General features: G+C 51.8%; 9 protein-coding genes across 9 annotated transcripts; 5 read left to right on the top strand and 4 right to left on the bottom strand.

The window, feature by feature from the left end:
- Window positions 1–62: 62 nt before the first annotated feature.
- Window positions 63–1,726, top strand: BGZ61DRAFT_359496 (cytochrome P450; the record flags this gene model as incomplete). Its single annotated transcript, XM_046241084.1, has 3 exons — window positions 63–431; window positions 486–1,362; window positions 1,413–1,726. 3 exons carry the CDS (start codon window positions 63–65, stop codon window positions 1,724–1,726), a joined length of 1,560 nt encoding a protein of 519 aa, XP_046100572.1.
- Window positions 1,727–2,159: 433 nt separating this feature from the next.
- Window positions 2,160–3,760, bottom strand: BGZ61DRAFT_395872 (uncharacterized protein). The gene is made up of 2 exons (XM_046242943.1): window positions 2,599–3,760; window positions 2,160–2,540 (listed from the first exon to the last, which is right to left on the bottom strand). The coding sequence occupies exons 1-2, from the start codon at window positions 3,539–3,541 to the stop codon at window positions 2,194–2,196; spliced, it is 1,290 nt and encodes a 429-aa protein (XP_046100571.1). The 5' UTR covers window positions 3,542–3,760; the 3' UTR covers window positions 2,160–2,193.
- Window positions 3,761–3,816: 56 nt separating this feature from the next.
- Window positions 3,817–5,877, top strand: BGZ61DRAFT_456743 (Homogentisate 1,2-dioxygenase). The gene is made up of 4 exons (XM_046246560.1): window positions 3,817–3,891; window positions 4,024–4,111; window positions 4,163–4,917; window positions 5,096–5,877. Exons 2-4 carry the CDS (start codon window positions 4,044–4,046, stop codon window positions 5,602–5,604), a joined length of 1,332 nt encoding a protein of 443 aa, XP_046100570.1. The 5' UTR covers window positions 3,817–3,891; window positions 4,024–4,043; the 3' UTR covers window positions 5,605–5,877.
- Window positions 5,878–6,116: 239 nt separating this feature from the next.
- On the bottom strand, window positions 6,117–7,936 carry BGZ61DRAFT_359677 (amino acid permease; the record flags this gene model as incomplete). The annotated part of the gene is made up of 5 exons (XM_046241100.1): window positions 6,117–6,930; window positions 6,986–7,154; window positions 7,206–7,481; window positions 7,541–7,617; window positions 7,674–7,936. The coding sequence occupies 5 exons, from the start codon at window positions 7,934–7,936 to the stop codon at window positions 6,117–6,119; spliced, it is 1,599 nt and encodes a 532-aa protein (XP_046100569.1).
- Window positions 7,937–9,018: 1,082 nt separating this feature from the next.
- Window positions 9,019–11,902, bottom strand: BGZ61DRAFT_425703 (copper amine oxidase). Its single transcript, XM_046243658.1, has 5 exons — window positions 11,062–11,902; window positions 10,433–11,006; window positions 10,249–10,374; window positions 9,347–10,191; window positions 9,019–9,279 (listed from the first exon to the last, which is right to left on the bottom strand). The coding sequence occupies exons 1-5, from the start codon at window positions 11,403–11,405 to the stop codon at window positions 9,123–9,125; spliced, it is 2,046 nt and encodes a 681-aa protein (XP_046100568.1). The 5' UTR covers window positions 11,406–11,902; the 3' UTR covers window positions 9,019–9,122.
- Window positions 11,903–12,158: 256 nt separating this feature from the next.
- BGZ61DRAFT_456738 (NADPH-cytochrome P450 reductase) lies at window positions 12,159–14,700 on the top strand. Its single transcript, XM_046246559.1, has 3 exons — window positions 12,159–14,023; window positions 14,085–14,363; window positions 14,449–14,700. Exons 1-3 carry the CDS (start codon window positions 12,212–12,214, stop codon window positions 14,461–14,463), a joined length of 2,106 nt encoding a protein of 701 aa, XP_046100567.1. The 5' UTR covers window positions 12,159–12,211; the 3' UTR covers window positions 14,464–14,700.
- Window positions 14,701–15,275: 575 nt separating this feature from the next.
- On the top strand, window positions 15,276–15,509 carry BGZ61DRAFT_359706 (uncharacterized protein; the record flags this gene model as incomplete). Its single annotated transcript, XM_046241101.1, has 1 exon — window positions 15,276–15,509. A coding segment is annotated over one exon (234 nt), but the record flags the coding sequence as incomplete, so codon positions are not given.
- Window positions 15,510–16,293: 784 nt separating this feature from the next.
- On the bottom strand, window positions 16,294–17,303 carry BGZ61DRAFT_456737 (uncharacterized protein). Its single transcript, XM_046246558.1, has one exon. It carries the CDS (start codon window positions 17,057–17,059, stop codon window positions 16,493–16,495), a length of 567 nt encoding a protein of 188 aa, XP_046100565.1. The 5' UTR covers window positions 17,060–17,303; the 3' UTR covers window positions 16,294–16,492.
- Window positions 17,304–18,047: 744 nt separating this feature from the next.
- On the top strand, window positions 18,048–20,177 carry BGZ61DRAFT_551509 (uncharacterized protein; the record flags this gene model as incomplete). Its single annotated transcript, XM_046255503.1, has 2 exons — window positions 18,048–18,280; window positions 18,334–20,177. Coding segments are annotated over exons 1-2 (2,008 nt in total), but the record flags the coding sequence as incomplete, so codon positions are not given.

Below are 20,177 nucleotides of genomic sequence, written 5' to 3'. Positions count from 1 at the left end.
CCGGCATCCAAGAGGACCACGACTCGCTCGCTCTAAGCCTTGCTCATTCCCGTGTCGCAGCCATGACCATCGCAAGCCTTCTGCTGTCGCTGAACGACTACGTTCGCCAAAGCCCGGGCGAATCGATCCTGGTTTCGATAGTGCTCGCCCCCATCATCTACCTCTTCATCAATGAGATCGTCCGCAACAATGCTCGAATCAGCAACATGAAGGGTCCCTCTGGCCTGCCTGTCATTGGTAATCTTTGGGACATCCGCGTCAACGCCGCCGACAAGTACCGAGAGTGGTCTAAGAAGTTTGGCGAGGTCTACCAGATCCAGCTGGGTAATGTCCCCGTCGTCGTCATCAACTCTGCTGGCGCTGCACGAGATATCTTCGGCAAGCATGCCCAGGCCTTTAGCTCAAGGCCCGAGTTCTATACATTCCACAAGGTATGCTTCTCGTTGTGCTCATCCCAATCACTCGCGTGTTAATCCGTCGACTAGATTCTCTCCGACACTGCTGGAACAACTATCGGCACGTCTCCCTACAGTGACTCGCTGAAGCGCCGCCGCAAGGGTGCTGCCTCGGCCCTCAACAGGCCATCTGTGGCTACCTATGTTCCCCACCTTGAGGTCGAGACTAGGGATTTCGTCAAGGAGCTCTACACCTACGGCGATGGTGGCCGCGTCCCTGTTGACCCCATGCCCATGATCCAGCGCCTCTCTTTGTCGCTAGCTCTCACTCTCAACTGGGGCACTCGCTTGAAGAGTCAGAAGGACAACCTCTTTGAGGAAATCACCCACGTCGAGGAGGAAATTAGCAAGTTCCGATCCACTACCGGCAACCTCCAGGATTACATTCCCCTTCTCCGAATCAACCCTATCAACTTCCATTCCTCCAAGGCTCGTGAAATGCGAGGCAGACGCGACAAGTATCTCACCTCCCTCAACGACGGTCTCGATGAGCGCATCGCAAATGGCACTTATAGCCCTTGTATCCAGGCAAATGTCATTATGGACAAGGAGGCCAAACTGAACAAGGACGAACTCACATCTATCAGTCTGACTATGTTGTCTGGCGGTCTTGACACCGTTACTACCCAAGTTGCCTGGTTCATTGCCTACCTCTCTCAACACCCCGAGATCCAGGACAAGGCCGAGACTGAGATTCGCAAGTTTTATGATGTTACCCAGCCTATGTGCGATGTCGATGATGACCAGAAGTGCCAATACATTGTCGCTTTGGTGAAGGAGTCCCTGCGATACTTCACTGTGCTCCGACTTGCTCTGCCCCGCGCTTCCATTAAGGACGTCGTCCACGAGGGCATCACTATTCCCAAGGGCAGTGTTGTATTTTTGAACGCCTGGGCCTGTAACATGGGTCAGTAATCAATACAGTTCCATTACTTGACAATGCTAACACTTAGAAAGACCCTGCTGTTTGGTCGGACCCCGAGAACTTCCGCCCCGAGCGCTGGTTTGAGCAGCCCGATGCCCCGCTGTTCACCTACGGCGTCGGCTACCGCATGTGTGCTGGATCCTTGTTGGCAAACCGAGAGCTGTACCTCATCTACATGAGGCTACTGAACAGCTTCCGCGTCGAGAAGCACGACAATGTCAACGTTCACCCGGTTGACGGCAATGCCGATCCGACTAGTCTGGTGGCATTGCCCAAGCGTTACAGGGCCAAGTTTGTGCCCCGAGATCTCAAGAGCTTGAAGAAGGCTTTGGATGTGACCGAGTAACCAAAATATGGCGGAAGAGAGCGACGGGATATGAATTGGGGAGGGGAGTAAGGGATCATTATGTAGCTAACGTGATCGACTGTAGTCGAGAAATTCCATGGTGGTAGATCCAGAAGCATAGCACAATTAAAAAAAAGTTACATATCACTTCGGATTTTGTTCACCTAATCCCATCGCGTCTCGAAAATCAACTGCAACTCCCTTATCACTCGTGTATCATGCCATATATATACGAGATGAATATCTTAACAGCTTTTTGGGTTGTTTTTGTGTACAACCACCGTTTGTCGGAGGAAGATCGCCCATTGGCTTTATCCGCTCATGGGGCTGCCCCGCCATGTAAACTGCAAACCCTTGGCACATAGTCTTGCTATGGATTACGACGAGGAATCCCGCAAATTTCGTGGCATGAAGCCGCTGCATGCTTGTACTGGTGCTCTTTTCCTTCTATACCATATCTATTTGAGTTATACCTGAGTCACAGCCGCCAGAATCTGGCCAGAGCATTCTCCGAATCCGACCAACTCATCTTCATTGGCACCAGACCATCCCTTAATGACAACAGTATCGCCATCAGCAAGGAAGTTGCGCACTTCCCCACCACCAATCTCAACGGGGAATTTTCCAGCCTTGGTCTGTTCTAAAATGCTACCGTGGGTACCCTCCTCGAACCCAGAGACAGTACCACTGCCGAGAAGGTCACCAGTTCGCAGGTTGCAACCGGAAATGGTGTGGTGGGCAATCATCTGGGGCCAGGACCAGAGAAGGTTCTTAGAAGAGGTTCGTGTAATAGTGCGCGAATTACCCTTGGCGGCTAAGTCATGAGGTTAGTTTTTCCGCTGGTTGTCATTGGCTCAAGACGGTGCACTTACTGCTGAGAGTAACCTCCAGCTTGATGTCTAGCACATTATCCTTCCTCTCTTCGCGGAGATAACTTTGCAACTCGGTGTCGTTTGGTAGGCCCTGGGTCCTGAACGGCTCAAGGGCGTCCGCAAGCACAACCCAGGCGCTGATGGTGGTGCCAAAGTTCTTAGCATTAAAGGGCCCCAGAGGAACATACTCCCACTGTTGAATATCTCGGGCACTCCAGTCGTTCATGAGCACATAGCCAAAGATGTAATCCTCTGCCTGGTTAAGCGGGATAGGGTGGCCGAGGGCGTTGCCCTTGCAGATAAATGTGCCAATCTCAAGCTCAATGTCTATCCTGCCAGAGGCCTTAAAGACGGGGGTCTGGGCTCCCGGAGCAGGTAGAACCTGGCCAACCGGACGGTGGAGCGGCGTGCCGGAGACTACTACCGAGCTGGCACGGCCGTGATAAGCCACGGGCAGATGGTTGTAATTGGGCTGCAGAGCGTTGGCAGCACCCCGGAACAGGGTTCCAACGTTGTGAGCATGGTTGCGGCCAGCGAAGAAATCGGTATAGTCTCCAATCGACAGAGGGAGATGAGTCTCAACCTCGGACAGTGGTAGCAACGCCGACTTCTTCAGAGCCTCGTTGGTCTTCAAAGCCTCAGGGTAGGGGGTGTCGTCCCGGAAGATGTCACGGATATACTCGCGAACAAGCCGGTGGACGGGCCGCCCGAGGGCGGCAAATGAGTTAAGGGTCGGCTCAGAAAAGACTCCAAGCTTGTCGCCGGGGAAGTCCTTCAGCTTTGTGAAGCCACCTTCCTTGGCGAAGGCGGAGATGTCAAGCACATGGGTGCCGATGGCGATGGCCGGCCGGCGTGCGGAGATGGCCGCCGTGGAGATAATACCGAATGGGATGTTGGCCAGGGAGAAATGAGACCCCGGCGGGATGGGAAGCCACGACTTCATCTTGGGATCTGGTTGCGAAAGCGGAAACGTCTAGTATGTGTGATGATGCGTAACCAAGATCATGAGGCTATTTACCGTAGCGATCGAGATGGTGGGCAACTTGTAGGCTGAGCGTTTAATACACAAATCCATGGAATAATTGCCCGAAACAGGCTGCTGAAATAGCCATGGTTTATTCCAGGCCAGCCAACTCCTCCGCGTTAACTGCCGAATCGCCGGCATTTATTCCGACCAGTAGGCAAAAATTCCGCATTCCGAATTTCCACCGTTTCGAGCCGTCATGTGCGACGCCCCGGAATGCATTTCCGTCGGATCATTCTGTCGACGGCTGTAAAGAACGGCAGCTGTTGGTAAGCGTTCTCGGGGGAATAAAGACTGTAGATAAGGAATGGAAATATGCCCGCTCCGGACTGATCCAAGCATTGGTGTTGTGATATCCCCGCCACTCAGTCCCCGCACTGACGATACTCTTATTTCACCAGCGTCAACACAATCTGACAAGATGCCTGTAACAAAGTTTGAAACACCTGAGAAATACAAGTATCTCAATGGATTCGGTTCATTCCATGAGTATGTCGATCCTCCTGGCATTGAAGGATAGCCGTTGAACAAGGTGCACAGATCGGAAGCCATAGAGGGGGCGCTCCCCATCGGCGCCAACTCGCCTCAGAAGGCACCATTTGGCCTTTATGCAGAGAAGTTGTCTGGCACGGCTTTCACAGCGCCGAGAAATGAGAATCTTCAATCATGGCTCTACCGTGTCCTCCCCTCCGCTGCTCACTCCTCCTTTGAACCCTTCACCGAGGTCACCACCGGCAACTTTGGCGCGAAGCTGAACCACATCCCCAACCAGCTGCGATGGGACCCCTTCGACATCGACAAGGAGGTCGACTGGATTCGCGGTTTGAAGCTGGCGGCAGGTGCTGGTGATCCGGCCATGAAGTCCGGCCTGGGAATATACATTTACGCCGCTGGCCGCGACATGGATGCGAACATGGCCATGTCCTCCTCCGACGGCGAGATGCTGATTGTCGGTCAGCACGGCGTCCTGGACATCCAAACCGAGCTTGGAAATCTTCTGGTCCGACCCAACGAGATCGCAGTCCTCCCTCGTGGAATCAAATATCGCGTGACGTTGCCGGCAGGCCCCGTCCGAGGCTATATCCTTGAGCTGTACCAGGGCAACTTTATCCTGCCAGAGCTTGGCCCCATCGGATCCAACTGCCTCGCGAATCCAAGAGATTTCCAAGTTCCCCAGGCCAGATTTGACGAGGATACCTCCACTACGTGGTCCATCGTCAACAAGTACAATAACGAGCTGTTTATCGCTAAGCAGAACCACACCCCCTTTGATGTGGTAGGCTGGCATGGAAAGTAAGTGATAAGTCGTCTGCTTCCATCTAATACGTGCATAAACCATGCTGACAATCACAGGTGTGAGTTTTTAATCATCCCGAAAGGCACAGAACACACGGCCTGTGCTGATCGAATCCCCATCCACTTGTACTTGGGCAAGTAGGCACAATTCACTTATAGTTCTAACACAAATTGCAGACTACCCCTATAAGTACGACCTTGGTCGCTTCTCCGTCATTGGAAGCATTTCGTTCGACCACCCAGACCCCTCCATCTACACAGTTTTGACTGGACCCTCCGACCACCCAGGCACGGCTATCGCCGACTTCGTCATCTTCCCGCCCAGGTGGCTTGTCCAAGAAGACACGTTCAGACCGCCGTGGTACCACCGCAACACCATGTCTGAATTCATGGGCCTGGTTTGTGGAGAGTATGACGCAAAGGCTGGCAAGGGATTCCAAGCAGCCGGAGCCAGTTTGCACAACGTCATGACGTCTCATGGTCCCGACGCTGCCACTTTCGAGAAGGCTAGCAATGCGGAGCTGAAACCTGTCAAGGTTGTGGATGGAAACATGGCGTTCATGTTTGAGAGCTGTCTGTTTTTGGGAGTGACTGAATGGGGACTCAAGACCTGCCAAAAGATCCAGCCAGAGTACAACGAAGAGAGTTGGTCAGACTTGAAACCGCACTTCAAGAGGCCGGAATAAATTTCTCGGATGGTATTCGGCCCGTCGAAGAGGCATGCTTAGGATGGAGACCGTGTTATCCCGGTATTTCGTCATCGAGAATGTCAAAAGAAAGAAAGCATGCTCTGCAGGTTTCCAATTTTAGCGCTTTTGCCAAATGTGATGATCTTACGATAGTGACAAGGGTTCCCGATGCCTACGATTACCCACAAGTTATACAAGGCACCCTCGTCATCGCACGCAATGATTGACGTACCTGTGGTTGGCGTCATGTTTAAACATATTTGAAGTTATGTCAGTGATAGGAATATACAGTTAAATCATGCTCGCAAACGGAAGCAGTGTCCGTTGCAGAAATGTATTCAGTCTGCGAGTTCTCCAGGACAAGTTCTGGATAGTCATAACGGTCTAATGTGGTCATGTACAAAGGGACAACGGTTGTTTAAATGGGGGATTTAATAAAATTCCATCACAGTTTCCAATTTATATAGGTGGTTAATGGCGTGTTGTTACAAGTCGCAATATCAATCTCGTCACTTCTCGGCCACTTCCGTCCTTGCGTCCATAACAGCCAAGTCCGTCAGTGGAACTTCGTACTTCTTCTTACCAAACCCATAGTAATAAATAGCGCCAAAAGCAGCCCAGCCAGCCAAAACAACGACGGAGTAGTTCATGTTTTGCGCTGTCACTGGGTATGTCAACGGGAATGTGCTGAAAATGATAACGACGATCATCCACACAATGCTGATGGCATTCATGGCAATGCCAACAATTTGAGGTAGAACGAACGGTCCATAGTCGCTCCTCTCCAGTGTACGGCGCCCGTAGAAGAGCATGTACACGATGGGCAGCAAGTAAGACAGATACAAGCCAATGATGGCCATGGAAAGAATGGCGTTGAAAGCAGTAGCATTTCCGAGGTAAATGAGACCAAGGAGAACCTGGAACGCGAGAACAACCACCACAGCCCTGACAGGCACTTGGAGCTTTGGGTTCACGACACTGAAGTATTCGTCATAGGGGGTTGCCTTGTCGCGAGCGAACGCCCAAAGGGTGCGCGACGTAGATGCAAGTCCCGCCGCAGTCGCAGCAGTCGCAATAAGAACCGGCATGAGGGACATGACGGTTGCTCCTGCCCTGGATTGCGTGGCATCGAGGAAGATTTGCATAAAGGGGAATCCCGTGGAGGTTCCCAACAACGATTCGAGGGAGCTGGCGCAGTAAAGGAGGACGATGCAGTAGATGAAGCCGATCACGCCATTGACAATAACACTTCCAACCATGGCCAAGGGAACGTTGCGGGCCGCATGGGGTAACTCCTCTGCGAGATGGCATGCAGCATCGTATCTAGTCAATGTCTGTCAGCGTTGTCCTAATAGGTCACAAGAAAATGGCTACTTACCCAAGGAACGGGTACACTGCGCTCTGCATACCGACGAGCCAGGAGATGCCGTCGCTCTTCCAACCGCTACTATTCACGAATTCGGTGAAGACAAAGGTAGAAGTATTCTTCGGTGCCATGACTCCAAGCGTGATGACGATTGCGACAAAGGCAGCAACATGGATAACTCCTGGAACGAAGTTAATATGGGGTTCTATGTCGGGTAAAGTTGTTTACTGACCGGAAATCAAGTTGATGTGAGGCATGGCTTTCATGCCCCAAATGTTGAAGAATGCAGCGTATGCTAGAATGGCCCAGTAGAAGAGCATACCCTGCCATCGTTTGCCAACGTAGTCGTCATTATTAATGTTAATCAAGGACTGGGCTTGGAGGCCCGCGGCAAACGCAGCCGATGCTGTGAGAACGATCTGCCCGCCAACGGAGATCCAGCCCGTCGCCCATGAAGCGGCAGACTTGGTCGACTCAGGGCAAAGTGCCGCCACCCAGTGGTATTGTCCTATGTAACACGCGTCAGTGTCTGCACGTCTGTTGTAATTCGAGATCGAGAGGTCGTACCGCCTGCGGTGGGATAGATGGACGCGATTTCTCCCAAGGAGACGACAATGCACATTGTGCAAAGGAACGAAAGAACGCTTCATATTAAGTCAGCACACTGGTTATGAATGCAAGGTTGCCAGATGGAACATACTAGTTATAAAATAGACAAGGTGGTCCACCGCTAACCAGCGCGGCCGCAATAACTGTGGACAGGGCTTCCCATGTGGCCATCAAACAAAGACAGAGTGCGCCGAGGGCTGGGAGGGAGAATGATCGGTTGAGTTCCTGCTGATGGCCCAGCTGAGCAAGGCGTTCCTCATCGCTGAGGTTCTTCAGGGGGCGCGAAACGGCGTGCTCGAGGTCGGGGCTCCCCTTTTTGAGGTCAACCTCGCTGGGCGACCTGTTCTCGTCCATGGTTGCAGAAATATGTCTTGTCGGTTGTTTGGTTGATGGGACAGGAAACAACCAGGCGACAGATGTCTTTGGAGGGACGGGCGTGTTAGCTTTAAAGGGTGAAGGGTCGGGCTGTATGGGTTTGATTACCTCGTTCGCCTATTAACGCCGGCTTTTTGTAAGCAGCTAACAGTTATCACACCCTTGGCTTTCCCGTGGCCCTCCCCTAGACACAGATCTTGCTGTGGAACTCGGAACCCGATTCCGCGTGGTATTGCGGGGGTGGCGTGCGGGGAAGTGGATATGATGCTGGTCTATCGAAGTCGCATAATGAATGCCATGTAAGATGTGAGATAGACAAGGAGTTCGTAGACCGGGGATGCCTGACTCGACATGTGGTTTAGGAAACATGAAGCACCACCTGAGTCGAACGTGGCTTCGTACATCACACGTTGCGTCACATCATGAATCCGCTTGCATACCGAGATTCCGCGACGGCGAGGGCTTTTCTGTTATCCCGGGCTGGCATGTATGAGGGAGGGAAAGATTGGAGAGAGCGGCTAACTGTTCCTGCAGCTAACGTACCCGTTGCTATCAGTGGATGACGTGGAGCTAGTTGGGGGGACTTGGGTGCCGAAGCAGCCGGACTGAAGGCCAAGTCAGCGTTGGCACCTTGTTTATCGCTGCAATATCGCGTTCCGAAGTGACATTTCGATTCCGAACTAGCCAAACCGTCCTCGGCTCGGCCTCGAATCAACAATTTTCAACTGTCATTAGCGGTATCGTAGATTCTCGGCCAACGCCCCACGGCGCTAAGACATTGCTGATACGGCGCAGGACGGCAAAAGCAACGTGCTAGATCGCCTATCTTTGAATCTGGCCAAAACTGGAGAAGAAAGTGAGAAAGCGTGACACCCCTGTAAACATTTAGCGTTACGCCGCAGGGAGCTATGCATGGGTTAATGCGGAGATACAAGAGAGCTAGTGAGATAATAGGTTCGGCGAAAGCCTAGTCACCACACTAAATACCACAACACGCAAGCAGGGTTTATGTCAGATGGATCATTGCATTAGCTCATATCATCACTTTGACAATCGACGTCTTTAAACAATAGTGTATCAATTTTATACAGTCCCGTCTAATTCGGGCCTTCTATCTAATCATCCAAGTCCGGAATCGGCTCGGCTAAAGCAGTTCGCTACTAATCTACAACTTGCCCTTCTCCATCTTCGGGCCCTTTGCTCCACTGCAGCATCCCTCCGTCAGCTTGGAGCCAATATCGGCATTTGAAGGCACATCCAGAGCAGGGTTCTCCTTAAAGAAGTCCGACGGCTGGAAATGGACCTGAAGCTTCTCAACAGGCCTAGAAAGGGAACGCGGGTCAGTGGCTGTCTAACACACTCGGCTTCGGGGAAGGGGGGTTTGCTCACATGACAGGCCAGTCCTCGACTCGGGGGTTGTGGGTGAGGCCGAAAACGGCCCAGACGACGATATCTTCGTTGAGGACATCCTCGTTACGTGCTGCTGCATCAGCGACACCGCCGATTTCTCGGCGACTCTGCAGAGTATATCGGCCTCCAGCGTACAGCTCATCATCCTTGTACTTGGTGACCCAGAGATGGTGTTGGGCAAACAAAGCACGCTCGGCCTGGATGCTGTGGGGGTCGGCAAGCAGGAGCTGCGTGGCCGGCACGCCGATCTTGTAGCCGACGGGCTTTCCACTGACGGGGTTCTTCTTAGCCAAGTTCTGGACCTTGAAGGTGCGGTTGTTGAACGGAGCGACATCAACGCCGGTTGACGTGGTGATGGGAGTCTGACGCACTTCGTAGAAGTTTCCGTTGGGGTTCGTCCGCTTATCTCTGCGCACCGGCAGGCTCTCCTCTTGCACCACAGTATTGGAGTGGCCGTCAATGGCGGGATCCATACGGACACAGAAAACGTGCTGATGGTTTTGTGCCAGGGCACCAGGGCTGACCACGTTGCCCCAGGGGGCAGTCTTGCCCTCGTCGATGTTGACGACGGACACGATACCGGTAGCTCGGGCCTCGACCTCGATACCAGCCGCTTGGTCGAACTTGTAGGCGAAGATGTACTCGTAGTTGGCCAGAGTGATGATAAACTGGACAACGAGTTCACGGCGTCGAGTGACGACGGCGCGGCCAGTTCGCCAGTTGGTGTGCTTCCAGGCGATGCCGTCATCCTGCTCGTGCAGGCAGATGACATTCTTGGTCACCTCAGCGGAGCCATCTGACTTGGTCAAAACACCATCGAAGTACTGAAGGATTCGTTAGCAAACTGTAATTGACGGTGGATCGGATGTTCTATTTATTACCTTAATAACACCGAGGCAGTCACATCCAAGAGTCAGGTTGTTCACGGCATGGCCAAGACCACCATCACCGAAATCAAATGCTTGCTTTCGGTGGAAGGGCGCTCGGGGATCAGCATAAGGGACAGTCTGTGAGATTTAATTAGTAAGAGATCCTCTTGGAGTGAAGGATTGTCCGAGAACATACCATATCACTAATGCTGAGACGGTACATAATCTCACGTCCATCGTATCTAATATCGTGCAGAACAGCTCCCTCACGCGGGTTGAAAGAGACTCTCATTCGCCACTTTTGCCACTCAATGAGGTTATCTGTGATGGTAAAGCTGGGGCCGTCGGGCTGTTGAACCGTCAAGGGCTTGAGGTCCTTTCGAGTTCCCAGAGGCAACAGCTCAGGAACGTACTCGGCGCCCTTGCAGTGGTCAATGATGCCACCGCTGACGGCGGATCCAATCAGAGAATCGCCACCTCCACCAGTGGCAGGCTCATCGATGCGCACAACCTCGTTCTTGTTCGCATCCATGATGGGGATGATGGGAATGGGGAACGCGTAGAAGTTGGAGTCGGGGTTGCCACTGCGAGTATCTCGGCCGAAGCAAAGACCCTGGAAGAAGCGGGTATCGCCATCAACCTCATCAGGGCCACCGTATGGCCATGGCTCCACAACAAGCTCGAATCCCTCGGGAAGTTTAATCTTCTTAATCTTCTCCTTGAAGAGAGGGGAGTTTTTAATGCATTCCACGAGCTTATCAAACTCGAACCTTGGTTTGAAGTTAGTCTTGGACTCTTGGTGCTGAGACGCTGCAGTTCACTTACATAGTCAAGCTGGCATGGTGCTCAGATCCAACAATCTGGTGCTTCACGCGTTGCGAAGTCCGAAGGTCAACAACGGACTCGTGATACTCTGGGCGGTTTTGGCCGTTGCGGACGACATCGTAACGGGCCTCAGCCAGGCGAGCAGGTCTTGGGGTGAGTTCATTGACCTTTCCGGCATGCTCAAGGGCAAGAAAAGGGACGACCTCAGCCTTGGGAGGCTCAGTGAGGTAGACTGTGCGGAAATTGACAATGGTTCCCGGGTGGAGGGCAAGAACAATGTCGCGAGCCTGGTTGGTCTCGCTGAGCGATAGAGCGGAGAGGGGGTGGGGGATTGCAGCAGCCATTGTGCCGACGGTGTAGGGGACGATTGCTATTCGTTCAGTACTCGACCGGATAGAGAGAAATCATCTGATGGAGGAACGTTCGGGGGGGATTTGACACTCTATAGGCATTGAAAGCTGGCTGCGGTCCAAGGGTGACGGTTGCCATGTGGGTCACTTGGGTGATGCGGAATGAGGGGGAGAGAATCTTCGGAACTGAGATTCGGAACCAAGCTTTAGTAATAGGCTTTGCGATACACGATGCGACCAGCAATCAATCAGTAGCCCATGCAGCAGGACTCCATATGCAATTCATGAACTGTTCTGGGTAAGGTCCACCGATTAGCTTCCCCGCGATAAGATGCGGATAATTGGTTCATTTGATGACTGATAACCTCAATGGGACGCTATCCCTGGTTAGTGCTGTGTCGTGCCCTCTGGAGGTCAATTGTCGAGGCGTTATTAAGAGGGCGTCTAGGTGTTTGCGAGCGCCGACTGAGAAAAGAAAATCGACCTCTTTGCGATGGGCAATTCAAAAACCACCTAATATCATGGGAATTGATTCCACGACGATTCACCATCACATCGATCGCCTGCAGTCTCGGCATATGTTGCCGAGGGGATTGCCGGACTCAAGGTTCAGGCTCCAGATTTCGGTATCTCGCCAGCCTCGGAACTCGGAAGTGACGGTTCCGCGAATCCGACTGGAAATGTTTCCAACTACACGAAGGCTTCACTATAGCCGGCTGTTGATGGAGTAGATAAATCGCATTAGAGCAGTCAAATTATGTAGCAAGAAAACACATCTTTCTATTAACCAATTCAACAAGATGCAACACTCAACTTCGCTGGACGGGCTTTTGATTGCACCCACAGTCTTGCGCGACATGGATGTCTTCGACCTCTGCATCCTCAGTATAGTCTTGCTGGCTGTGCTGTACTACACCAAGGGAAGGTCCGCGCAAGGCAAATTGGCAGACAACTCATCCCCTGTTTCAGAAGCTGGTATTTCCGCTGCCTCATCTAGAAGCATCGCGGCTATGCTGGAAAAGTCCAGGAAGAATTGTGCAGTATTCTACGGTTCAGAAACGGGCACTGCCGAGAACTATGCCAAGAGACTAGCAAAGGAGGGCAAATCGAGATTCGGCTTGGACACGATTGTCCTCGACCTCGAAGATTACGATTATGACAATCTGGAATCAATCCCCAGCAGCAAGATTCTCATCTTTGTCCTTGCCACTGCAGGCGAAGGAGATCCCACGGAAAACGCCCGCGACTTTTACAGCTTTGTAACTGGCGAAGACAACAACTTTTCCAATGGCCTCCAAAACATCAATTATGTTGCGTTTGGTCTAGGAAACAGCACATATGAGCACTACAACTCAATGGTTCGCAACGTAAGCCGGGCCCTGGACGACTTTGGTGCAGAAAGAATCGGTGCCGCTGGAGAGGGTGATGATGGTACTGGGTCAACAGAAGAGGACTTTCTTGCTTGGAAAGACCCTATGTGGGCCGCCTTGGCTGAGAAGATGGGACTGGACGAGCAGGAAACGTTTTACGAACCGACATTTTCTATCACACCACGACAAGACTTAACCGAAAGCTCGAAGGATGTCTTCCTCGGAGAGCCAAACTTGGCGCATCTCAAGGGCACCGCGAGTAAGCAATCGTTCGGTGCCAGCAACCCATACATCGCATCAATCACCGAGTCAAATGAGCTCTTCAAGGGTGGCGATAGGAACTGCCTTCATATAGAGCTTGGCCTTGGGGATTCTTCGTTGTCCTACAGTACCGGCGACCACGTCGCAATCTGGCCAACCAATCCCGACAACGAAGTCGAGAGTCTTTTGGAGATTCTTGGGCTTTCAGAGGTCAAGAACACCGTTATTGACATCAGGGCTCTGGAAAAGACCTCAAAGGTTCCAATCCCGACCCCGACAACCTACCAAACGGTTCTGCGGTCATACTTGGAAATTTGCGCCCCCGTCTCACGCCAGTTCATGGCATCCATTGCAACATTCTCACCAGATGCCTCAGCCAAGGCGGAAATAACCAAGATCGGTGCCGACAAGGACTACTTCCAGGAGAAAATTGCGAAGAGCAAATTAACTGTTGCTCAGGTTCTTAGGTCAATTGGCGGCGGGTCCCACTGGACGGGGCTTCCGTTTTCGGCTGTGGTTGAAGGTCTCAACAAGTTGCAACCGCGCTACTATTCAATCTCATCTTCTTCTCTTGTGCAACCAAGGAGCATCTCGATCAGCGCAGTGGTAGAGTCGTACGAGGTTTCTGGAAGACCTGAACCATTGAAGGGCGTTGCTACAAACTATCTCCTTGCTCTGAAGCAAAAACAGAACGGCGATTCCGTCTCTCAATCGACGCCAACCTATAACATCAACGGCCCCAGAGGACAATATGGACAATGTCAAGTTCCCATCCATGTTCGGCAATCAAGCTTCAGACTCCCATCTGATTCACAGACACCCGTCATCCTCATTGGACCCGGCACTGGTGTTGCTCCGTTCCGGGCCTTCGTCCAAGAGAGGGCGCACCTTGTCAAACAAGGGAAGAGCGTTGGCCGCACGCTACTCTTTTTTGGGTGTCGACATTCTGAGCAGGATTTTATTTACGAGTCGGAATGGAAGGTAAGCACACCAAGATTTTACCAGATGTCAGGGCCTGTGCTAACAGATCCCCCCCTAATAGGAATACAAGGAAGTCCTCGGTGACCGTTTCGATATGACGGTTGCCTTCTCAAGACAGGGCCCAAAGAAGGTCTATGTCCAGAATCTATTGAAAGCCCATGCAAAGGTTGTCAATGAGCTGTTGGAAACCGATGGTCACATTTACGTATGCGGTGACGCAAAGTATATGGCTCGGGATGTGCAAAGCTCCTTTGTGGAAATCCTTACTGATGAGAGGGGCATCCACGAGTCTAAAAGCAAGGATATCTTGAAGGACATGCGGGCCTCTAGTCGGTACCAGGTAGGTGGCCAAGAACGAACTCCGAGGTTGCCATTGCAGCACTCCCTCTCTCAAGAAGCAAATTATTTACTAATACCGTAGTTAGGAGGATATCTGGTAGGTGCTTTTAGAAGGCTAGAGGGAATTAGAGTGTGTGTTAGCATTGGAATGTGCGCATATAGATTGTCAGGGACTAAATGTATAACAGGGAGTAAAGAGGGCAGACTTGCTACTAGATAGCAGCGAAAAGGTAGTAATAGGGTGGTGACTGTATTAATCTCTGACCTCTATTATTTCTATAAGTAAAGACTGCTATTTATACTTTCTATTTGGTATTCTAACTGCTATTAAGCTGGAGGCTTGCTAGTAGTCTTATAGTATATTTACTAAGAAAAGGAATATAAGGTATATATAAGAGGGAATTTAGTATTCTGGATTATATATTTATATTTTAAGTATAGTATTATTCGATGTTAGATCAGTGCGGGCAGGTGTTGAGACTGCTGCTTAAGGACATCGACACCGATATAAACAAGGTGGAGGGCAAGCTAGAAGGTTTGACCCGGACGATAGAATATAATGAACGACGGCTCGAAAATCTGGACCGGACATAGAAACGACTTAAAGATGAGGCGGAGGAGGCTGTCACATCTTTAGAGGCAGCCCTTCAAGACCATGCAAGCAAAGGAACCCAGGCCCCCGAGCTCAACATGGATTTTCGCGTTCAGATTTTGGCAACACGACGCGCTGGCCACTAAGCTGTAAGAGCTTGCCGCTAATCGCGAGCTCTTCGTCTTTTGGTCCTCTGCCCTGGCAAAGCGCATCTGCCGCGCCTCTTTGTCTTCCTCGCCTGGCTCCACGACGAAGGCAACGGTCAACTTCCGCGAGCACATCCTTGTGAAGTCATTATCGGAGCTCAACGCACTCCTCGCGCAGGCTAAAAGCATGGCCAGTTTGGATGTCAAGGAGAATGTTCTCATGGCTATTGTCAATGGGGTCGAGCAAAGTGAAGCCCCAGATGCAATTCTTGGTACAGCCTATGTCAACGGGACCAAGGAAGCCGGTGTGGACTATAAGCGTTGGCATTGTCGGTGGCCTAGGCGCAATGTCTACAAGAGAGAGGGGGATACCAAGGACGAGAACAGTTGGGAATGTAGAGATGCTTAGTTTAGATTCTGTGGTTTCCTAGCCTCTGGGAGCCCGGTTCCTAAAGATGCCAAAGTAAGAGACAGATAGGCACAGAAAGACAGTATTCTATATTTCAAGACATACTGTAGGCTCACTCAAACATACCTGCTGGCCCTAGCCCGAAAGGCAGCCAGCACTGATTTTGTCATAAACTATACCTCTCGGAAACCTGAACCTGACCATAGCCTCCACCAATGCCAGTCCTCTCGTCCCTGGGCTCCGTGTCTTTCATACCCAATACGACCGAGACACGCAGATCGACGCTAGGACCTTTGAGCTCCCTGGGGTCTTTGCACCCCCACAGCGGTGTCCAATGGTCGCCATCATCTCTCTCTTATAGCCTCTGAGAGCCGGATACCTGAAAATGTTCAGGCCCAGTACTGATGGGTACGGAAAACACGACACTCTCTGTTTCGAGAGACATACTGTAACACATGCAAGGTAAAATAGTGATAAATGACAATTAAGCGGTTGGCCAAGACATGTGGGCCTTTGAAATGGGTATGGTCGACTATCTGAGTCTGATGATGGGCCGCATAAGGTGAGGATCTACGATATGCCGTTGTGGCGCCGAATGTTGGAATGGGTTCGTTTTAACTGCCGCGTGTTTGATTGTAACGACACAAAGCGTGGCCGATAACGTTAAGCCTTAAACGCTGTAAGCAACCGCCGCAAAAACGCCTCTTTATGCTTACTACAACTTCTGTACGCTCTTTTCTCATCTCGTTCTTCTTTTACAGCTCAGTACAAACTTGCGGCTTGACTGACATCAAAGATCCGCCATTTACTGTTGGCTCCGCCCACTTGTCCTGAGGACGATAAGAAACACTGCATTAAACCTATCTAAGCGACATACGAACTAGTTTCGTCCACCAAACAAGATTCAAGAAAAAGTGTGAGTGATAATTCGAGCTACCAACACCAGCTACCGTTCATCACCAGTTGGTTCCAACCTTATATCCTTAGACCCAAACCATTGCGAAGGCGGCAAGTGCGGCAGCGCTGAATAGGAGAATATCGAGCTGAACGGTGGGCGCGCCGGCAACAGCGATGACACTTGGTGTCTCGGGGCTGCTGGGCACAACGCCAGACCCAGTGGTGCTGGGCTCGGCAGTGCCGACAGGTTGGCCAGGGTTCGAGTTAGGGCTAGAGCCAGACTCAGAACCGAGGCTGGGACCAGAGCCAGCACTCTCAGGGGCGCTGGGCTGCTGAGGATTGGGGATGTTGCCATTGTTCTGGGTGGTGTTGGGTTCTTCAGGGCCATCGTGTTGTCCTGGAGCACCAGGAGCACCAAGGACACCGGGAACATTGGGAGCACCAGAAGAGCCGGGGGCCCCGGGCTTGGGGACAGAGTTCGAAGATTGTACAGGTGCGAAGACAACCTTTGTTGGCTCACTGTCCCCAGGACAAGAGTATATGGTGATGGGGGGAAGCGTCTTGGTTGTAACGCAACTTGGAAGCTCTGTAGATGCACCAGCTAGAGCGCTGGTGAGAAGAGCGAGAAGCGCGAGGGTGGATAATGATTTCATGTTTGAGGGAGATGTTTGAGGGAGAGAAAATTGTGCAAGAAAAAACGATGTCGGGTGTGTTGAAAGAGAAGATTTACTGACAGTCGATTCTCATAGTGCGAGGGGCAAGAATGGTATTTCTAACAGCTGCGAGACCTCTTGTCTCTTACCAAGTCCGTCACTCGTATGGGGTGAAGAGGGAGACAGGCCACTCGGGCGACTGGCAGGTCTCCAAATCTTGATGCTGAGCAGATCCATTCCCTAGACCGACAAGAAACTTCAACATGAAGATGAACAGAAACAGTCTCATGGTCGACGCTTTAGGGATCGTTCACGAGAGACTACAAAAGGTCGTTACGGGCACGCGACCGAAGAAGTACCGATCTAGGAGAGGCTAAGGAGCACGAGAGAACTCCGAATCAGGAAGAAAGAGATGTGATCCTTCATTCTTGAAACCCAAATTCAAGGCGATAACTTTAGCGGGCTAGCTCCATCCTGATGCCGAAGGTCGATACGAGGTGGTATGGAGTTGAGCTGAATGCTCACATGATTTGTGACCAAATCCCCACGAATGCCATCTCGGCCGCTCTGTTGGCACCAACAAACGCTTCTTGTCAAAGGGGACTAAGTGATCAACTAGTCATCTTTGGCTTCTCCTCTAAGTGGGGATACTTTACTGATAGTCTGAAGGATTCTGATCTGAATGTCTCGGCCCGACCTACCATGTCACGCAAGGGTCCTACCTATGCAAGACATCTTGAAGGAATGTGCAGGATTCAACAGAGCTAGTAGGCTATGCAAACCTTGTGCTTTCAGACTCGCTTAGGAGCTGAAAGCAGTGACCGGAATAGGTAGGTAGGGGATTTCTTCATCCGGGCTTGTCAAGGTGGTGCCGTAGGTTGAGAAAGGTGCCAAGACTCTGTGCTAGCAGGTCACTCAGAAGTAATATAACCCTCTGAGATCTTCAGTAAGTTGCTCCTTCGCTCTCATCACATCTCTTTACTCCCTTACATCTTCAAGTTACTAGCCAAGACATCCTCTCATCAAGGTAGAGAACTGGTCGGTTCAGACTGGCACCATGCGTCTCCAAACCTTTGTCTGGGGCAGCGCAGCCTTGCTCCTTTCGAGTACAGGTCTCTCTACAGCTAACGCACCTGACTGCCCTACCGGGTTCCAGGTTGTTGAGCTTCAGCCTTATAAGGTCATTTGTGATGGAACCACCTCGGCTTCCACTCGCACCAGGTAACTTGTCCAAGTACCAATGCTAAACCAGGAAGAAGTTAACATATCTCTAGGACTTATACCGTTCCATTCGAGCCTCTGGGTACCAATCCTCCTGATCAGAATGGCACTCCTGGACCGCCCGATGGTCCTGGAAAGCCTCAGATCCCAGGTCAACCCGCAACTCCAGCGAACCCCAACCCGCCTGTTCAGCCGAACCCCCCCGGGCAACCTCAGGTACCAGGTCAACCCATTGTTCCTGGCAATCCTGAAAATCCCCAGGAGCCAGGATCTACCCCTGGTATTGTCACCATCACCATTACTGGCATACCTCCCCCGCTGAAGACTGAGGGTGTCCCTCCACCGAGAGGAGGTTTTCGGACCATCACTAAATACGTATTCCCTCCCCCAGTCCCTGGAACTACCACGTCCTTCGTGCCGGGCCCAACTCCTGGAACCACGACCGTTCCGCCAGCTCTTGGCTGCTCGGGCTCTGATTGTATTGAGACTATCGTGGTAACTGTCCCGGGACCTTTCCCCAGTCTCAGTACTCGAACCACAACGACTCCCCCTTTGGATCCTCCAAACACAAGATTTATCACGACCACTGTCCCAGGAACCACCCCTGGAACCATTACTATCCCCCCAGCTTCGAACTGTGAGACCTCATGTGTGGAAACTGTGGTGGTCACGACTGTCCCCACAACGCCACCCAACACTGCCATCACATTGACTGAGGTCTGCACGGCTACAACCTCCTGCGAGCCCATCACAATTACACCTCGGTTCGACTGTGTGCGTCCTTGCACGACGACGGTCATCACCTACCCTCCCAACACACCATCTCTCACGACACCGCCACCTGATGTTATCACGACAATCACAGAGTCTTGCACCAGCACTAGCTCTTGCGAGCCCGTGACCATTGTGCCTCCAGCTCATTGTGTTCGTCCTTGTACAACAACGGTCATTACCTACCCTCCCAACACACCATCGCCCACGACTACACCTCCTGATGTCATCACCACTATTACGGAGCCCTGCACGAGTACTGGTACGTGCGAGCCAGTGGTTACTGTGCCACCCCCCAGTGATTGCACTCACCCCTGTACAACCACAGTTAAAGTCCGTCCTTCTACCTCAGCGCCCGTCACGACTACACCTCCTGATGTCATCACCACAATCACGGAGCCATGTCCTAGTACTGGAACGTGCGAGCCTGTGGTTACTGTACCACCTCCAAGTGATTGCACTCGCCCCTGCACAACGTCGGTGTTTGTCCGCCCTTCTCCTTCAGAGTCTCTCACAACTACGCCTCCTCCTGACGTCATCACCACTATCACTGGGCCATGCCCCAGTACCGGAACCTGTGAGCCTGTGGTCACGGTACCACCTCCCAGTGATTGCACTCGCCCCTGTACAACATCGGTGTTTGTCCGTCCCTCGACCAGTTCATCAGAGGCTCCCTCTACCACTACAGACGGATTTCCGTCCACGGGGGAGCCGTCTGCGACAACAGAGACATCCTCGACACAGGAGCCTACAACTACCACAACGGAAGCTACGTCAATAACGAGATCTGCATCTACGTCGGAAGAACCCACCACGACATCGATAGAACCTACTACGACTTCAGAACCAACAACCACAGCAGATGCATCTACGACGACAGCATCACCTACACCATCGCTACCACCAGGCGGATGTTTCTTTACTCCAGGAACCTGTGATACATCCAGCCTCTCACTCGATCTCTATGCCAATTCTGTACAAGTCGATGACGGCTTTGGCGTATCCGACGGAAGCTCTGGAGTTGGCCCTGATTATTATCTATCACAGAGCTCTCTAGACCAAGGCAGCACAACTTCTTTGAGCGTTCCTGGTGGAGATAATGATGATGCAACTGGAGACCCTTACA

This window comes from Ilyonectria robusta (genome assembly GCF_021365365.1).
Source record: "Ilyonectria robusta strain PMI_751 chromosome Unknown BGZ61scaffold_18, whole genome shotgun sequence".
Taxonomy (NCBI): Eukaryota; Fungi; Ascomycota; class Sordariomycetes; order Hypocreales; family Nectriaceae; genus Ilyonectria; species Ilyonectria robusta.
This window is presented reverse-complemented; position numbering and strand designations above follow the sequence as displayed.

Coding starts and splice junctions, on each gene's coding strand:
- BGZ61DRAFT_456737 (XM_046246558.1), bottom strand. CDS start 17,059: ATGAAATCATTATCCACCCTCGCGCTTCTCGCTCTTCTCACCAGCGCT.
- BGZ61DRAFT_456738 (XM_046246559.1), top strand. CDS start 12,212: ATGCAACACTCAACTTCGCTGGACGGGCTTTTGATTGCACCCACAGTC. Junction 14,024..14,084: donor TTTACGAGTCGGAATGGAAG/GTAAGCACACCA, acceptor CCCCCCTAATAG/GAATACAAGGAAGTCCTCGG.
- BGZ61DRAFT_456743 (XM_046246560.1), top strand. CDS start 4,044: ATGCCTGTAACAAAGTTTGAAACACCTGAGAAATACAAGTATCTCAAT. Junction 4,112..4,162: donor GGATTCGGTTCATTCCATGA/GTATGTCGATCC, acceptor CAAGGTGCACAG/ATCGGAAGCCATAGAGGGGG. Junction 4,918..5,095: donor GGTAGGCTGGCATGGAAAGT/AAGTGATAAGTC, acceptor CACAAATTGCAG/ACTACCCCTATAAGTACGAC.
- BGZ61DRAFT_395872 (XM_046242943.1), bottom strand. CDS start 3,541: ATGAAGTCGTGGCTTCCCATCCCGCCGGGGTCTCATTTCTCCCTGGCC. Junction 2,541..2,598: donor GCTGGAGGTTACTCTCAGCA/GTAAGTGCACCG, acceptor CTCATGACTTAG/CCGCCAAGGGTAATTCGCGC.
- BGZ61DRAFT_425703 (XM_046243658.1), bottom strand. CDS start 11,405: ATGGCTGCTGCAATCCCCCACCCCCTCTCCGCTCTATCGCTCAGCGAG. Junction 10,192..10,248: donor ACTGCCTCGGTGTTATTAAG/GTAATAAATAGA, acceptor CGAATCCTTCAG/TACTTCGATGGTGTTTTGAC. Junction 9,280..9,346: donor GTCGAGGACTGGCCTGTCAT/GTGAGCAAACCC, acceptor TTCCCTTTCTAG/GCCTGTTGAGAAGCTTCAGG.